At 43.7% G+C, this 20,062-nt stretch overlaps 1 protein-coding gene across 1 annotated transcript; it reads right to left on the bottom strand.

The window, feature by feature from the left end:
- Positions 1-15,972: 15,972 nt before the first annotated feature.
- On the bottom strand, positions 15,973-17,883 carry LOC121168867 (keratinocyte proline rich protein). Its single transcript, XM_040999362.1, has 2 exons — positions 17,294-17,883; positions 15,973-17,245 (listed from the first exon to the last, which is right to left on the bottom strand). The coding sequence occupies exons 1-2, from the start codon at positions 17,881-17,883 to the stop codon at positions 15,973-15,975; spliced, it is 1,863 nt and encodes a 620-aa protein (XP_040855296.1).
- Between the last annotated feature and the right edge of the window lie 2,179 nt (positions 17,884-20,062).

Here is a 20,062-nt window from a genome sequence, read left to right as displayed (position 1 = left end):
TAGGAAGAGTTTAAAGGCTGGTGGAGAGCAGGAACTGCTGTTTGCTTCCTGTTTGCTTCCCGGTACTTCTCCAAGTCACCCCCACACTGAGTTTGAATGTGCAGTGTGTTCCCTTCTTGCAGATTCACCCTTGTGGTGCTCTCTTAGAGACTCCAGGACCAGTTACAGCCTGGATGCTAGTGACGTGGATTTTCTCTCCACCAAGCGAAGGGTCCTCTCCCCAGTGAGTAGCCCCCCTCCACCACACGCACTCACCTCTCAAAGGCCTATGTTTCAACTTCATGGAACTGTCTTCCAAGTTTCAAGGTTTTAATAATCCTAGCATGCTCCTTTGCCCTCTTACGTATGCAAAGGGCACCATGGATGCTAGTAATAGAAACAATTTTATATGAAGTTCTGCCTATTAAACATCATGCAGCCATTTCATTGGTGAGGACTAAGCCACTGTACTTAACCCGGAATGGCAGTTTGCATCCTGGCTGCTCTGCCTCTGACCAAGCCCCTGCTAGTGTGCCTAGACAACAGGAAATGGCCAAAATTGTAGGGCCCCGTGACCCATGGAGGAGACTCTGATGGAGTTCCAGGCTGTTGACTTTGGCCTGGCTCAGCTCCAACTGTTGCAGTCATTTGGGGAGTGAGCGAGTTGATGGACTCTCTCTCTTTCTCTCATTGTCAACTAAACATTAAAAAATAAGTAAATAAATAGGCGTCATAGTTTCTTTGCCCCAACTTCTTGATCCTGGCTGATCCATCGAGGTCTTGCATTAGCTCTGTTGAGGACAAGCACTTAAAGTAGCTATGTGCACAAGGACTCTGGGAATCTTGAATCCCAGCAACGCCACTGCAGGGCCCAGATAACAAGGAGAAATGAAGCCAAGAGTCGATGTGCTCATCTTCCTTGGTACATGTCCAAGTAAGAGAAAAACAAACCAAGACATACTAGTGAGTGAAGTCTTTGTTTTATTGTTGTGCTTAGTGCAGATCAGTGACAAGAAAGAGCCTAGGGACTAACATAAGAGTTACCAGGGGGTTCTTGGGCAGCCAGAGTTATGGCCTGAGGTCAGGAGATGTGTTTTTGGAAGAGATATGAATTTCCAGATGCTAGATCAGAAGAGTCTTCCAGGATAGAATTTTGAAGTCTTCAACCAAAGGCCTCACACTCAGACCCAAGGAAGATGGAGTTTCCCCTTTCATTCTTTTAACTCTGCTCTTCCTTTCTCAGGCTCCCCTTCAGCAGCAGTCTCCAGATTGCTGGCTGCTGCCTCCTCCACAGCAGCTGGAGCCCCCTCCACAGCAGCTGGAGCCCCCCGAGGGCTGGCTGCAACAGCCAGAGCCCTGCTGTCTGTGGCGCTGGGACCTGCGGGGCCTGTGGTGGCTCAGGCAGCAGCCACCACCCCCGGAGCTGCAGCAGCCACCACCCCTGGAGCTGCAGCAGCCACCACCCCCAGAGCTGCAGCAGCCCCCAGAGCTGGAGCCACAGCAGGAAGAAACTGGAGGGCACTTAGGGGGACACTTTGGAGGGCATTTGGGGGTTTGGCATTTGGGAGGGCACTTTGGAGGACACTTGGGAGGGGGCTGGCACTGCTGCTGGCTCTGCTGGCAAGACATCTGGGCAGGTGGGTGTGCAGGAGCTAAGGGAAGGAAGATTCAATAAGTAAGTCAGATCCAACATACAGAGGCCAATCCTGTGTATTCCTGTCCTTTCAGCATTATTTCTAGTCCTTAGTGTTAAAGCCTTGTGAGTCAAGCACATACCAAAGAAATCATCCCTGATATTTTTAGCAGTTAACAGCTTGTCAAGTGTTTCTCTTCACAGAGGATCATTTAAAAACCTCAGCTGGGAAATTATAGAGCAATAAAGTATCCAAATATATATCCTCAAAAAGTGTAGGAGGAAAGACCAGGAAGTAGATTGGCATCATTTCAGCATTCATTGTACCACATCACCAAGAACTTTGAAAACATCTAGCAAGGGGACCACGCCATACCCTCTTTACAGGAAAAGGCATTTTTGTTTTGCTGAATTTCTGACATTCTTCTGTTTTGCAGAAATATGAAAAGCTATAGCTGCAAATTTCCTTCAAGTCCATTTGTCCCCCAAACTTCCACCAATTGATGAAGACATTGAAGCCAAAGAGGGGAAACCAGTGGCTATATTATTCAGCATGCTATCACTGTTGACTTGGCCTCCCCAGGTGTAGCCAGACTGCTGCTCAGCTTCAGGCTGTACTTCCCACTGCATAGAGATGGATCTTAGGGAGCTCTTACAGAACCCCAGCAGTCTCTAGTCCTTGCTTCCTCTAAAGCCAATGTCCTAGCATATTTTATGTAAAAATGACTGTACTTCCAAGAGTGTATTCCCACTCCACCATAATCCACTGATCAATGTCTTTATTCTCTGAAGTCAGAGAAACACACTCACAGCTGAAAACCACCTGGAGCCGGAGACGTCTGGTTGCAGAAGGTGAGCTACTACCTGTGGGCCCACATTCCAAATTAGAGTGCCTGGCCTTGAGTCCTAGTTCCTTTGAGACCCAAGGGCTTGGGTCTCTGCCACCCATATAGGAGATTCAGATTGAGAATCAGGCTACTGGCTTCAGTCTGCCTCCGTTGTCATAAGCATTTGGAGAGTGAACCAGTGGCTGGAAGATCTCTGGCTTTTTGCCTGTATTTCTTTTTGTAAATAAATAAACATTTGAAAACAACTTCTCTCAACCTGCAGTATCTGGACCTCAATTCTTCCTAATTGCTTGTGACCTCTCTTACCTAACTCTCATCTTCCTCTTTCAGATTTCTAGCCAATCCCTCTTTTTGCCAATTAACTCCATGTCCCCCTCCTCTGTGCTAGGCATCCCTCCGGAAGCCCCTACTCCTGCTCCCAGTGGACACTTACCTGAGTACCAGGCAACGCAGGGGCTGTGGGCACCTCAGGAGGTGAGCTGGATGTAAGTGCTCTGGCTCTGGATCCCTTTTATCCTATCCTTGGGCCCTGCCCTAGTATGTAAGACAAGACCTGGCCATGGGAGGACCCACTTCCTGACACCCACACGACCGAGTGACAGGTGATGATCCGTGATTCCTCACCTTCTTGCCTCCATGGAGCTCAGGGCAGGCGTGACAGAATCCTCAGTTCAAATTCCATGGTGCTGAAATTAGACATGGCCAATTCTGAAGGATGCTGGTAGCATTACTAATAAATTCTACTCACTGTTTCCTCTCATTATAAAAAAAAATTTGAATTTAAAGACACATCTGCCATCATGGGTTTCATAGAAGGGTCACTGGAGCAACAGAGAAATCTAACACATTTCAGAAGTAGCAGCGTGCTTCCAGTAATCAGTACTTGGGCTGGGAGAGTATTGCTGTGTCTGTCTGATCAGATTCTCAGACTTGAATATGCTTAGAATCTTCTTAACTAGAAGACCATACTCAAAATCTTCCCAGTTCATGAGCACACCATTAGCTTTTGTTCATAATGCATCCTGATATGGTATGCTTTCTTATTCTCGATTATTCTAAATCCGGTGAGAATGGAGACACTGGAAAGAATAGTGTGGGCGTGTGTACTGAAGTCCCACTTAGAGGTTTTGTACATTTTATTACATGTCTGTTTCTCCCTCTCCTATTAATCCCATCAACCAGTCATCACTTCAAACCACTTGCTTTCGTATTAAAATGCCTTGAGTTGTAATTTTTTGAGACAGTTACAATTTCCTATGTTTTTTTCAGACTGCTCTTGGTGTTTCCAAACAGGCCAAGTAGGAAAAGAACTTCAAAACAACCAAAAAACCAAAACAAACAAGCCACTCAAGAAATGGGCAAGGGAAATGGGCAAACATTTCACAAAGGAACAAGTCCAAATGGCAAACAAACATATGAAAAAATGTTCCAGCTCCCTAGCAATAAGGGAAATCCAAATTAAAACATCGATGAGGTACCACCTAACACCAGTAAGATTGGCCCACATAAACAAGAACACCAACGACGCTTGCTGGCGAGGATGCGGGGAAAAGGGAACCCTACTCCACTGCTGGTGGAGCTGCAAATTGGTACAGCCTTTATGGAAATCAGTCTGGAGAACACTCAAACAACTCGGAATCTGCATGCCATATGACCCAGCAATAGCACTCCTAGGAATATATCCAAAACACCTGATTTACGACAAACCAACATGCATCCCTATGTTCATTGCAGCACAATCAGTAATTGCAAAAACATGGAAGCAACCGAAATGCCCATCAATAGAAGATTGGATAAGAAAGCTTTGGTTCATCTACTCCATGGAATACTACTCAGCTATTAAAAAAAACAAAATGCAGTTCTTTGTGGCTAAATGGGCACAACTGGAAACTATAATGCTAAGGGAAATGAGCGAATCCCAAAAGATTAGATACCACATGTTTGCCTTGATTTAACCTGTAATTTATTGTTTGGTTGTTTGTTATTTTTTGAACGTGTCATTGATGCTGTCTCAACCCAGATGTTTCGAAGAATGGAACTTGCATTATTTTTAACATATTGTTTACCCAATACTATGTCAATTAATTCCATAATGTTGTATAATGATACTGAGGCCTTGTTGGGGCTTTTAACCGACCGGATCTTTACTCTGTTAGACCTATCTTCAGACCATAGAAGGTCTCCCCAGGAGGCCACTGAACTTATCTGGACAATAAGACGCTGAACTTTATGCTAGGCATGTGTTTGCAAGCAATGAATCTCAACTGAACTTGAACTATGGTTATGCAGCAAGGTGGAGGAATCCACCATGGGGGGAGGGGTATGGGGAGGGGTGGGGGGAATCCCCAGCGCCTATAAAACTGTACTACATAATACAGTGTAAGCAACAATAAAAAAAAAAAAAGAATGTAAATATTCTGAGATCTGGGACGAGTTTGTTAAATGGTGGCAATAATGGTAAGCACAGATAGTCTACTCATAGTAACTGCAATAATAACAGTCTCCATTCTATCATCCATACTCAGCTCCTTTGGGGAGAAATAAGAATCTCTATGATTCTTAAAGCTCTAATTGTTTGCATGTACTTACTTGTCCTCCTTTGCCTGGCATTACAAGCCTTCTCATTTTTAGTGGAGAGGGATGGATGACCAAAGGAAGACAGAATTCTCTGCTGGATTGGGAGTTTCCTATGGATGAGGCCCTAGTTTGTCTCCTGGAAATCAATGACTCCCAGTGGTTGGCAGAAAAATAGATTTTGGCTGCAGCCCTCCCTACTTAGTCTTACCCCAAGAGAAAAAGTTCAATAATTTGGAGCTTTGTTTGAACATTACAGATTCTGTTTTCTAATGAGCAGGAGCCCTAGGGGTGGTACTAAATATCCTTCAGACACAGGACACTCCTTCCAAAACAAACAAACAAAAAAAAAGTATCTGGCCCAAACAATGATCAGTGCTGAGGCTGAGCAACTTTGCTTTGCCAAGAGGATATTAAGACCACATGAGTGGAAAGAGCACCTGGGTTTCTGATGGAACAAAATAAATCTCTGAATAGTACTGATGAGACTCTGTAGAGATGATTGCTTAATTAATTGACTGCTCAATCCAGGATTTTTTTCCCCAGGTCAAATCAGTCCAGAACATCTTCCAGTGACTAAGGATCCAATCCTGATTCAAGGATAAATCTCTAAATGATTGCAAAGCCTTCCCTTTGTGGCATTTCCTGTCCTGCCTGACCCAAGGAACCATACCAATGGCAGTGTAACTGGGTGACATTGGTATACTGGTCATTGTGATAGCTTAGGATTCAGCCTGGTACCTGAACTCGCTGTCTCCCAAACTTTCATGCCTTTTGGACATCATTTGCTTAAGCCATTTTGCATCACCAGCTCACCCCACTGCTGTTGGCCACTCTGCATGGCTTCACCCCATCACTACCTTCTCCCCGAAGCCACCTTGAATTTGCCTTGTACATTACTTGAGATGTGCCACACAAATGCATCAGGCCGTGCTCAGGCTTGGACTTGCCTCAGCTTTATAGCCAGCTTGTCTCTTCAAACAGGCAGTTCCTCAAAGCAATCATCTCCCTGGCTCCCTGGCTCTCCTCTTAGAAATAAATATTTCACTGATAAGAAAACAATTTTAGTTTTTTATAATATACTTTGCCATTTTTAAGCTACTTACTTATTTCTCTACGTGACTCAGACTGGTGTCCAGATTTTGTATTATTTTTAAATTAAAATATATATTTATTTATTTTTAAAATTTATTTTTATTGGAAAGGCAGATTTACAGGCAGATTTACAGGCAGAAGCTTTACGCACTACACCACAACACCCACGCCAAACCTCCATTTCTTTTTTCTTTTTTCTTTTTATTATGAAGTCAGATATATATATATAGACGTCTCTCTCGCTCTATATATATAATTATATATAATATTATATATTATATATCATATATAATATAATTATATATTATAATATAATATAATATATATTATAATATTATATAATATATAATATATATATTATATATATAATATATATTATATATAATTATATATATATTATATATTATATATATTATATATATTATATATAATTATATATATTATACATAATATTATATATTATATTATATATTATATTATATATATTATATATAATATTATATATTATATTATATATAATATATTATTATAATATTATATAATTATATTATAATAATTATATATAATTATATATATTATATATATATTTATATTTATATTTATATATTTATATTTATATTTATATTTATATTTATTTATATATATATCTATATATATATTATATTATTATATATTATAATAATATATATAATAATAAATAATAATAAATATATAATATTTATATATATATAATAATTATATATAATTATTATATATATATAATTTATTTATTTATATATATAATTATTATTATATATATAATTATTATATATATAATTTATTTATTTATATATATATCTATATATATATTATATTATTATATATTATAATAATATATATATAATAATAAATAATAATAAATATATAATATTTATATATATATAATAATTATATATAATATATAATATATATATATATATAGAGAGAGAGAGGCGAGGAGAGACAGAGAGGAAGATCTTCCATCCATTGATTCACTCCCCAAGTACCTGTAATTGCTGGAGCTGTGCCAATCCAAAGCCAGGAACCAGGAGTTTCTTCTAGGTCTCCCACGCAGGTTCAGGGTCCCAAGGTCCTGAGCCATCTTCAACTGCTTTCCCAGGCCACAAGCAGGGAACTGGAAAGGAAGTGGGGTCACCTGGATTAGAACTAGCACCCATATGGGATCCCAGTGCATGCAAGGCGAGGACTTTAACCATTAGGTTACTGTGCTGGGCCCTAATTTTTCAATTTTGAGTTTTATGGTATAATTCCATAGGGTCTGGGATTTCCCTTTCCCCTCCCCAAATTCCCACCCCTGACTGATTTTCTCCATATTATTGCAATCGTATAGTTCTTCATAAACAATCGTAAGTCCATCAGTCTGTTATTTAAGTGCACCCCGACATTGCTGGTACAGAGCATGTCAGACAATCCAGCATCCCATTGTCTAGATATGATCAACAGTTTCGTTGAGAGTCCATCTTGGATTTGGACATAGAGATGCACACTGCATTGTATCTTTACATCTGAATATGATAGTCTCTATTATGCATCACTTCCCTTAAATGAGAAGCCACGATACAAAGTCAACAACAGGTATGAAGTTAAAACAAAAAATTTAAAGCACCATGGAGCCGAAAAATATGCCACAGAATAACCAATGCATGGGTGAAGAAATGAAAAAGAAAAAGCCTCTTGGGTAAAATGATGCCATTATGTGATCCATGAGCCAGCGATGAATTCAATAAGGGAAAGGAAGGTATCTAGAAGAAATGAAAATAAAAACAAAAACATCAAAATACATGGGATGCAGCAAAAACAGTATGGAAAAGGCTATTGATCTCACAATTTACATGGAGACTGCCATGTATTAGAGAGAACATGTTGTATTTATCCTCTTGGGATTGACTTATTTCACTGAGCACCATGGTCTCTAGTTGGGTCCATCTAGTTGCAAACCTCCATTTCTAAACAGTTCTGACCAGTGTTATTTTTCCTTATTTATGTTTGGAATCTTCCCTTTATGGTTTCTAGTCATTCAATTTAAGCTCTTAAGTTCTACTAAAATGCTGATCCTTTTCTGCTTGAAAACACTCCAAATCAAGGAGTCGCAACTTATTTCTGCTCTTTCAACATAACCTCACTCTTCCTTCAGCAGGGAAGTAGATAATGTTTTGGGGCAAGCTAAGCTCGGCTTGGACTCAAGCACTGTTTGGTCTTAGATTTACGATCAGACAAACTTGTCAAGCTCTCTGGATTTTGTGTTTTCTAAGACCTGTAAAATGGGCTGAATATGAAGAGCTTTGTTAAGTCACTGGGAGTGTGAAGAAGGGCGGTGGTTGGCATGCAACATCCCATCATCCCACAACCTCACTGATTTGACTTGAGCGGAGCCCAGTGCCTAGATGTGCAGCCATTAGGAACAAGAGCCCATCATTGTTTGGTATGGTCTCACCTGTGCTAAGACATTCATCTTCTGGGGCTTTCTTCACATGTATAGCTGTGTGTATTCTGCAAATGCAGTGACCTTCAGCTTAAAGTCAGAGTTTCAAATTAACAACATTCTATCTAATCCATTTTGAGTTAAAGTTTTCAACTTGAAGTCACCAGAAATTTAAGCCAGTTTCTTCTTATTAAGGAGTTACTTGAAAGTTTGTTAAGTTTGAGAATGGAGTCCTGAATGTCAGCAGAAAAGCAATGTTGGAACCAGGAAGGTGTTTGACCAATGAGGAACTACCTCTACCTGGGCTGCCTGACCCGTACCTGGGTTACTTGTCAGAAAGTCAGGTATGTGGGGAGTGTGCCTGCTCTGCTCCCCGCCTCGAAGACTCTTCTGTTTCCCGTACTTATCACCTAACTCCCATTCTTCTTGCACATCTCTAATCAGCAGTTGCTTCTTCTGAGTACCCGGTTCGCTCAGCTGCCCCCATCCCCAGCCTAACATGGCATACCATCTCCCATGTTTAAGATCTTACCAAACTATGTGCTTTGTTTGGTATTGTCTCTTTAAGATCAATTGCTGTTCTTGGAAGACTGTATAGTCTCAACAAATATGTATCAGCTGAACGGATGAGTTGGTGCAGATTAATATGTATGTTTCTCCCTGGCAGGTAACATCACAGAATAGAGCCAGGTCAGGGTGTCACCAACAGAATGTGAGGAAGATGATGGATGGATCTGGCATAGTTTGGGTCATTCCTAAGCCTTCTGGTCCCAGGAAAGAGGATGTACATGGAGCAATATGCATCACCTCTTCCTGAACAGCCTCAGGCATAGACATGCGGATCCTCTGGGCTGTCCAGCCATGCCAGATTTCAGGAGCATGCTTTGGTCAGGCACCCAGCCTTGTTCACCACCTAGAAATTCTGTACATTAGCATAGCATCTGCATGTGCACTGTTGATCTTCTGATGACTACCATCTATTATGTATTTCAATATTAACAGCTGAGCTGTTCCCCAATGCTTGGCAGTGTCATTCTCTTATGCATCCCAGCACACTGTAGTCTTAAGGGCAAATAAAAGAGAAGTACCTCTCTTTTAATGTTTGGAAAATGTCTAGGTAAAGGAAATTACATACATCTCATCTCCCAGTAAATATATCTCTACTATACACCAGACCCTCATACCATTCTGGGTACCTTTAGTGACAGTAGGGTTAGAGATATGACTGAAAGGCCCGGCTCAATAGCATAGTGGTCCTCGCCTTGAATGCACCAGGATCCCATATGGGCGCTGGCTCTAATCCTGGAGGCCCCACTTCCCATCTAGCTCCCTGCCTGTGGGAAGGCAGGGAAGGCAGCCAAGCACGGCCCAAGACTTTGGGACCCTGCACCCACAAAGGAGATCCAAAGAAGCCTGCTGGCTTCAGATTGGTTCAGCTCCAGCCATTGTGGCCGCTTGGGTAGTAAACCATCGGACAGAAGATCTTCCTCTCTCTCTCTCCTCCTCTCTGTATATCCTTTTCCAATAAAAATAAATAAATAAAAATAAATCTTATAAGTAAATAAATAAATAAAATCTTCTGGGCTCTACTGAATAGCCCAGGTGTCTCTTCACTCTCAAGTTCTCATCACTCAAACACCTTGCAGTGAAAAAAATAAAAATAAAACATAAAAAATAAAAAAAATTTAGAAAGAAATATATCTGAGAAAAATGAAAAGATTCTCTGGTCTCAGATGTTTCTGGACTAAGCAGAAAACTGACACCACACATACACACACATGGCAATTAATTAAAACACCACAAAAGCGATCAGTTAGCAGTCAGTTGTATTCTCACCATCATGTCCACATCCACTCAGGCTGTGCCCAGGGGTGCGCTAGTTTAAATCTCCTGCTAAGGCACTGAGTAAGCTCCTGTTACAGAAATAGCTTCCACCTCCAGCTGATCAGAGCTATTTTCAAGTGTCAAGGCCAGATACTCATTCTGGAAAATTCACATAAAGGAGGTTTGGGATGGATCCTGACATCTGTGTCTTTCTGGGAGTGACCCCAGGTAATTTCACTCTAGCATAGAGCCTGCCACAAAGAGGAGTTCTGCAAACCTACTTTGCCTGCAACGAATCTTCTCTGTATAATTTCTTCATTCTACAATGAAGATTCCAAGGCAAGAGGTTAAAATAGAGGAAAAAGAGAATCACGAAGAGGTATAAACAGATCCCAAGTAGCAAGCATGGTCTGCAAGTCCTAAATGCCTTTCATCCAAATGCACTAATTAGGCCCTCATTTTTGGAAGCCAGACCCTCAGCTGAGGCAGCCTGGCTGGATGCCAGGGCTGGGCGTGCGGCCTGATGTCTTCCTCACACTGTGCCTTGGTCAGTGCATTGGTCTGCAACAGAAACAGTGCTAAGTGGCCTGGGTGCGACATCAGACTAGTAAGGATTCAAAGGCCCTGTGAGCATCAGGATGGCTGTCAGTAGTTTCATCAAGTTTTGGTTATACCCTTGTCAAGCCAACGGTCAAGAATGTTTACTACAAATGGGCAAAATGATCTTTCCATTTGATTATTGTTTGTAGTTTCTAATCTGTATTTCCACTAAAGTAGGATCTTTTTGCTTTTTTGACTTGTTAAACATTTTATGTGATGGAGCAATAAGCCCCTTGATCAAAAATGTAATCTCAAAAACTGATAAAAAAAATAAGGAAGCAAGAAAAAAGGAGGGAAAAAGGAAGAGCGAGGAAGCAAAAGAATATGCTTATGATCTCAGAACTGTATCTATGAACTGTATTGAATCTGTTAAAAAGCTAAAGACAAAAAATAAAAATAATATAAGAAAAAAGAATGAAGAAAGGATTCAGGAAGCCAGCCTCTCTGGTGGGCTGTTGAGCACCTGGAGTGTTTTTTAAATGATCCCTATTGCATTTTTGAGTTCTCAGCCCTGGTCCGAGAGGTAGCTTTTGTTCAAATGGTTGGTGTAGAAGGAAAATGCATAGAGTGAGGAGATAAGTCATCAGGAAAATGATAGCAGGAGGGGAACGGTAGAGACAACCAGGAAGGTTGCTTTTGAAGGACTACAACAGAACCCACGCACCCAAAGTCACATATCCAAGCTTTCAGAGCCTACAGACAGAATGACACACAGGCACAAAAAACCCAGCAAAATCTACTAAAGGACATGCACACACAGTCATGGGCAACCTGTGTTCTGGTGTGATTGTTTCTGGCTGGAAATGGGCATGGAGGCTGGCTAATACAGCATCCTGGTCAACGTGATGGCACCAGGCCACTTGAAGTTTCCTGGCTTAATTTCAGCCTAGCTCATCCATAAATCCCTGCACTGTATCACCATCCAATTCCTTCCCATAGTCAGGAATTGTTATCCTGGATGTAAGAGTCTTTCCCCAGAGGGTAGCCCAAGACTCAAAGCACTGTTCATCTGTAGAGCGAGCCTGGGTGGTGGTCTACCTCCTGGGCCCAAGGGGAGCTGGGGCGTAGGAGAGAATGCCCTTTTCTCACAACCAGCTGTTGCTCTGTTTCATGCCTTGAGGAAATGGTCTGCTTCCAACCCCTCCCACACATTTAAAATGATTTTCCATGAATGGTTTTCTCTTTTTGTCTTACGTTTTTTAAAGATTTATTTATTCTTATTGGAATGGCAAATCTACAAAGAGAAGGAGAGACAGAGAGAAAGATCTTCCATCTTCTGATTTACTCCACAAGTGGCCACAATGGTCACAGCTGAACCGATCTGAAGCCAGGAGCCAGGATCCAGGAGCCTCTTCCAGGTCTCCCACATGGGTATAATGTTTCGAGGTCAGACCACAAGCAGGGAGCTGGATGGGAAGTGGAGCAGCTGAACATGAACTAGAACTCATATGGGATGCTTATTCCTGAAGGCGAAGGATTAACCATACATGCCATGTGCTGGCTCCATATAAATGGCTTTCAATCTATTCCCTACTCTGCTTCTCTCAACTCACCCAGAGACCTGGCAATGGACACAAAAGGTTACCCCATGAAGATGAATCAGATCATCCCCAGCTCCTGTGGGATTATACCACAGTGTGGTTACTGGCCTGCAATAACCTATGTTTGAAGAGCAGATGCAAATGTGAAATTGTTGAGAATATTTTGTCCCATGATGAAGAGAGTTCCATGACTGCTACAAAATGATTGGGTTAATACAGGAAAGATCTCTGGAAGAGGCAGATACTGTGACCAAAACCAAAGGGAACTGAGAGTTAAGTCTGGCTGTATAACAGTGGCAGGTCACCAAATTCCGGTGTGCTTAGGTTTCTGATTTTTTGTTAAAGATTTATTTATTTTTATTGCAAAGTCAGATATATACATATATATATATAGAGAGAGAGAGAGAGAGGAGGAGAGATGGAGAGGAAGATCTTCTATCCAATAATTCACTCCCCAAGTGACAGCAACAGCCAGAGCTGTGCTGTTCCGAAGCCAGGATCCAGGCGCTCTTCTGAGTCTTTCACGCAGGGGCAGAATTCCAAGGTATTAGGCTGTCCTCAAATGCTTTCCCAGGCCTCATCAGGAAACTGAATGGGAAGCAGGGCTGCCAGGATTAGAACTGAGATCCATATGGGATCCTGGCGCATTCAAGGCGAGCACTTTAGCCACCAGGCCATGGCGCCAGGCCTGGAGTTTGACTATTGTGGAAATTCCAGGAAAGATGTATGGGACAGATGGGTAGATATAGATAGGTGGATAGGCAGACATTACACACATGGACATGTATACACAATACTCACATGTGTACAAGCATACATTTGCATTCACTGTCTACCCACATTAGGCATTTCACTAACCCAGTGATGAAAGGTTACTAGGCTTTAAGCATCAGAAATGCTTAAGGTTGGGTGAAGCAGCTCTCTGGCCCCCTGTCCCTGAGTCTCTGTTCTGTAGGCCTTGCATGATATGTCTACATTCCTAATGAAATCCTGGGTGCTACTGATGTACTGGGCTAGGCTTTGAGAACCAGTGCTCTGGCAATTAGTAACGGCTGCAACTCTTCCTCCTATCAGGGACCTTATTGCAGGAAAGCAATCAATACTGCAATAAATACATCAATGAATTAACTCCACAAAGAGGCTCTTGGCTTTTTTCATACAGTTTAGGGTTTTGCTGGACTATCTCTGTAGTCTTAACCTTCAGCATTGGGGAGCTAGATCCCTTGAGCAAAGCAAAAGTATATTCAGAGCCAGGTCTTGGATCTGTGGTTCCCAACTATTGGCTCTGAAGTTGTGAGGACCTCTGGGCATGGCCTATGAGGAGTCCTCTGGATCAAACCTCCAGGGACCTGGACTAGAACTGCCCCCATGCTGCCAGACTCCTAAGAGGAACCCTTTTATCTTACACAGCACATTGTAATCTCAGGCCCTAGGAGAAAGGCTTGTCCAATCCAACAGTCATTTTCCACAATCAAATCCATACAGCATCCAACTCTGCTGTGAGGAGTAAGAGAGGAGGCACCTCTGCTTCACTTGCTCCCCTCATCCCACACCCTGCTAAGTGCACTCACACCTCATGGGATCTGAGAAAAATTCAGGGATTCAGAATCAAGCTCAGATGCTCTGTTCCATTATTTCAAGATTTTACACAGAAAATAATTTACTTTCATAAGAAGAGTTTACACCACATGATGCATTCTCAAAGAATGTCTGGGTGCTCCCCTCTGCTGCTCCTAGGATGAACACAGCTATGACTGTGACCCTAGAGCTGGGTGAGCTACCAAGCACATGTCTGGAGATCTTCGCTCCTAGCCTGGACAGCAAGAGTTATCCGCCAACCCCTTTCATGCCTCTTGCCTTTCTTTACATCCTTGACAACAGGGGCCAGGGACACTGAGGGGGCATAGAAAACGCACAAAGCAACTCAGTCTAGGCCAAGGAAAACAGGCTACATGTTCAATCAATCCAAGAAGAAAAGCAATAAATCAAAATGAAAACTTCTGCCAGCTCACAAAACAAAGAAAAAATTTAAAAGAAAAAACAGAAAATAACAAAAGTTGGAAAAGATACGGAAAAATTAGACTTGCATGCTGCTGATGGAGATATAAAATGGTGCAGCCACTATGAGAACAGATTGGCCACTCCTCAAGTAATTGGAAAGCAGAATTGATAAATGATTGAGCAATTCTACTTCTATTGCTCATACTTTGAATGAGGTGCTCAAAGGGATATTTGTACACCCATGTTCGTGGCAGTAGTGTTCACCATAGCCAAAATGTGAGTGCAATCCAATTGTCTGACCACTCATCATTGGAAAAAAAATTAAGTGTGGTATTATATGTAATGGAAGATGGGCTATTCAGCTATCAACAGGAATAAAATGATAATAAATGTCACAATAGGGATGAGCCCAAAAGGCTCATTATGCTAATGTGAAATCAGGGTAAATACAAACTCTTCAAAACAAAATGAATGGTGGTTAGTAGGGGAAAGGAGAGTAGGGCAGGAGGTGTTGCTATGTGGTGGGTAGAGTTTTAGTTCTGCAAGAGGAACAGAGTTCTTTGGGAGGAAAGTGTGAATGCTCTAGATGTCATCACATGGCACGTTGACTCATGGTCAGTGCAGTAAACCTTCCGATGTATATTTTATCACTGTTAAAAAATTCAACTCAAGTCAAGACGGAGTAAGAAAAGTCAATACTCAAGTCTCAGGACATGTATATATATTGATCTTTATTGTTACGGGACCTCCTCGTGTCTCACTTCCCACAGTAGTCCACCAAGACAGAGCATGGCTCAAGTTCAAGCTTTGGTGAGCAATCACTAGCTCCAGGACTGACATAGAAATTTACGAATATTCTGATCCCTAGTAAGGTGGGCGTTCGCCTGCTGCTTATATGGCTAAAGTAGACCCACCTGAAAGGAAAATTGTTGTAAGGGAGTTTCCAGATAGTTGATGTGAGTGATACAATGAGTTCCAGGAAGCCATCCAAGACTGCTAAGGCAAGGGAGGGGAACAATCTGGAAAGGCTCCAGGGAGAGGTCTTGAAGTTGAGTTGGATCTCAAATGCTCAAGAATAGAAAAGTAGTGGTCCAGGTAGAGGATAAAAGCACGAGAAGAAACTTGGAGGCAGAGATGCCTAAGGAATGTTCTGGGCAACATCCAAGATGTGCCCTGGTAGCCAGACTGGTCTAGCTGGACATGTGTGCACATGAGGAGTCACATGTGATATTGCAGAAGTGTGTGACGCCCAAATATAGATGCTGAGATGATATGCAAAAGGAGTCAGGCAGGGCAGCAGCGAGCCTCTAAGCAGCTTTGAAGAGAAGCAAACAAGACCACACTGCAAACTGCAGCTGTTTGAAGAGTAGGGACAATATTTTCAGCACAGAAGGCAGAGATCAGCTCAACCACTTTTTAAAAGTAGGCACCTTTGGCTCCAAAACAAGCCCCACTGTTCGCTCCAGTGGATGCATTTCCTTGGCCTCCACAACCACCCAGACCCTGTGGCTCTGGAAACCCATCATCGGACCCACAGCCAACACCACTCTCTTGCCCTGGATGGTAACTTGAGGGGCCGCAGCTGGGCGCCTCAGTGTCCAGGCGGCATGGGTTGGACTCATTACAGCCTAGGTCTTGACGGCAAGAACTTGGATTTGGGAATGAGCAGGGGCTGGAGCAGCGTGGAGGCTCCCGGCATGGTTCTGGGCTTGAGCAGGGTGATGGGAGTGGGATTGGCTTGGAAAGGCGACAAGGCTCTGGGCTCTCACAGCGCTGGGGTTCTGGATTCTCACACTGCCCTGAACGGGGTCGTGGTTCTGGACACAAACAGGGCTCTGAAAACCGCCGAGGTGGAGGACATACGAGAGGTTCTGGACGCGGACATTGACGAGGAGCAGGGCGTGGGCTTCGCTGCCAGGAGGACTCTGGACATTGGTCAAGACGTCGTGGAGGACAGGAGCTTGGCAGTGGACGTGGCTCGAATCGTGGCCTCAACTCTGGACAGGAGGCACCCCAGGAGGACTGTGGAGCACAGCTCTGTGAGGAGCCTCTGATGGGGGGAATCTGAACAGGACACCTCTGTGGGGGGACCTGCCTGGGGCAGCAGGGTGAGGAAATCTCAATCCGGCATTTGGGTCCGCGTCTCTGAGAACAGCTGGGAGAAGGGCTGCGAGGGCAGCGGCTGCCGTAGATGGGTTCAGAGCGGCGGGGTGGGGTGCAGTAGTTGTAGGAACCAGAAGAGCATCTTGATGGCAGGCAGCTGCTATAGCTTGGCCCAGTGCGGCGTGGTGGGGAACAGCTGCGGGTAGCAGGCTGCAGCCGACGAGAAGGGAGGCATCTGCTGGCACTCTGAGATCGACGCTGCCCAGTGAAGCTGCTGCAGTAACCTTGGTTCTGGTATTGTGGTCCACAGGATCTAAATGAAGGCCTGGATTGGCGTTGTGGGGCGCAGCTGTTGTAGGAGCCTTGATACTGGCGCTGGGGAGCGCAGCTGTTGTAGGATCCTTGATACTGGCGCTGGGGAGCGCAGCTGTTGTAGGATCCTTGATACTGGCGCTGGGGAGCGCAGCTACTGTAAGATTCCTGATACTGGCGCTGGGGAGCGCAGCTACCATAGGATCTTTGATACTGGCGTTGCGGAGCGCAGCTACCATAGGATCCTTGATACTGGCGTTGGGGAGCACAGCTACTGTAGGAAGCCTGGGTCTGGCGCTGGGGGACACAGTTGCTGTAGGACCCCTGATACTGACCCTGAGTGGAGAATCTTCCCTGAGTCTGGTGCACAGGAGAACGTTCTATGCACGTGTAGACAGGCTGAGGAGTTGGATGGGGTACGTAGGTCTGGACTGGGTACTCCACATAACAGGTTTCAGTGTAACAGACTGGAGCACATTCTACATAGCAAGTCTGAGCAGGGCAGGGGACTTGACATTGCACGTAGGAAACTTCAGGTTGGCAAGGAGCCTGGCACTGAACACAGGCTGTTTGGGCCTGGCAGGGAGCCTGACCCTTCACCTTGGTGACCTTAGACTTGCAGGGAGCCTGGCACTTCACTTGGGTACCCTTAGACTTGCACGGAGCCTGGCACTTCACTTGGGTACTCTTAGACTGACATGGAGCCTGACAAACTTGAACTGGGCATAATGTGGGACACTCCACAACTTGCATCTCACAAGGGGCTTGGATTACCATCTGGTTGTTGGCAGAGGTGGACTGGCCGTTGACATAGGAGGCATTGAAGGACTGGCCATTGGCATTGAAGGAGGAACCCTTGACGCAGCACTGGGGGAGTGGCAGGCAATACTGAATCGGCTGCTGATCACACATGGTCTTGAGGCAGATGGGTGAATGGGATCTGAGGGCAGGGAGACCAAGATGATATCTGGTAAGAGTCAGTGAGCAACCGGCACAACCCAGAGGAAGATACTCTGCATCTTCTTTGATTGTTTTCCCGCCTCCCCCCTCAACCTTCCTCCAAGAATCTTTACCCAATTAGATGGACCCATGCTGAATTACCGTTGTCAAATGATCTTTTCTTGGCCTACCCAAGCAACTGGGCTCTTCCAGGGTTGCTGCCATCCGAAATCTATATTGCAAGGGTGAATATGCCAGTGTCCAGCACCAGAGGGCACTGGTGACACAAGAATTCACCTCACTGGCTCAACTCCTATCTGGAAGGGGCGGTCCTTGGTCCTAAGGCTGCACCCAAAAGTGGGGACTCCACACCCACTGCAGTTTGGATTCCCTCTCACACACATACTAACAGTGCATTAACATGTGCAAACATAAAAAAAAAATCTTGCATAAGGGAATAAGCCCTCAGGCACCATCTGCTTCAAGTTTTAAAGCATCATGGAAAAATAAAAGATGTAGCCAATTATTGGGCAGCTCAAATCTGACAGTAGATGTTTATCTATATTCAAGATTTTTCACATATATTCACTTGGATAGGCCCTCATGCATATGCAAAACCCTGCAAGGACAAAACACACCAGCCTTGAAAGGACTTAAAATCAAAATGGTAACTAGCTCAGGCAGGTGGCTGTGGTCAGTAATTTGAAGTGTGTCAGTCTGCTGCCTGTAACAATGTTCTCTCCCCAGTCCCTCTAAAAGATGCAGCACAGGTACTTCAGGTGGAGTGACCCAGAAAGTGCAAGATATCTGATTGCAAGACTGACACATTTATAGTCCCGTGCAGCAGCAGGTGCACTGCACACACCAGCCTTCAGCAGAAAGAGGGCAGCCACATGGTTCTGCATTCATCAGAATCTAGCTGCTTAACAGCCCGCTGACTATAAGAGGGGCTGATTTGGCAAATGGTTCATCCAACACAACATCTTCCAATCAACTTGCAAATTCTAAAAGTACTTCTCATGGAGGACAAAGCCTCACATACTGTTCACCTCTAGAGAATATCTAGAACACTCTCTCAGAGAAGATCCCCTTACCTCACAAGACTACTCCCAAGGTATAAATTCCCAGTGCATCTTTTCCAGGTTCTAGTGAGGGAAGATAGCACTTGTGGTTGAAGCCAGGGTTACTAAAGTTAACTACATTGACTTCATAGCCCAGCTCTCCTCATAAATCCCACAGATACTCTTCTTATGCCCACTAAAAGTTCACCAAATTTTCTCCGTAGGTTTATGTACCACTCATTCTCCCAGCTCCTCTGTTCACTGTGCCGCACCCCTGTGATCCTACAGAGTCCTAAACACAAAACCCCCTTTCCCCACATCCAAATACCAAAACCCAGTTCATAGACTCACCTTCCTCATAGGTAAACAGACATTCAGGCTAAGAAGTCTGGGAAGAAGGCTGTCTTTATATAAAGGATGCTGGCCTGGCTTGAACTGTGAGACAGCCATTTGGCATCTGCCTGGCTCATCACGCAGGCTGGCATTCCAACAGCTGGTTCCTCCCTGTAGGACCCTGCCCCTGCGGTCACCTGTTGAGTGTGGGAGTGTCTTGTTTCTGCATCAAAGCTTCTGCACTGTGATGGAGCAGATTCTTGCTTTCTTCTTCCATCTTCACCCTGTTAGTTTCTTCTCCATCTCTACAAGACCTGATGAGGGGAGTAACCAGGGGTAGCCGAGGTTCATTCTCTCCTGAAAGGTGATTCTATGCCTTACCTTCCTCCTCCCATCAGACTTGGATAGAAATCTCACATTCCACATTGGCTACTTGGATCTACACAATTCTTACAACCAACTTGTTTAATAATTTGTTCTACTGCATGATGATGATAATTAAATCTCCTTTCCTTGAGTTTCCATGGAGATTAAAACAATTAATGTATATAAAACTATGCAGCTAGGAATTATGTTTAAAATGTCCAAAATCTTCTCAGAGATCAATAGATATCTGCTACATCCCATTCCTAAGATCAGCACAGCGATGCCTACATAGCAGGTGCATAGCTAATGCTACAGAGAAGTCTTTGAATCAGAATGGTGTAGAAGAGAAGTTATGAACTACACCCTGTAATCTAGGTACTGTCAAATGGATA

This window comes from Ochotona curzoniae, unplaced genomic scaffold, assembly GCF_017591425.1.
Source record: "Ochotona curzoniae isolate NIBS_2020 unplaced genomic scaffold, NIBS_Ocur_1.0 scaffold_1037, whole genome shotgun sequence".
Taxonomy (NCBI): Eukaryota; Metazoa; Chordata; class Mammalia; order Lagomorpha; family Ochotonidae; genus Ochotona; species Ochotona curzoniae.
The sequence above is the reverse complement of the archived record's forward strand: the minus strand, read 5'-3'. Positions and strand labels throughout refer to the sequence as shown.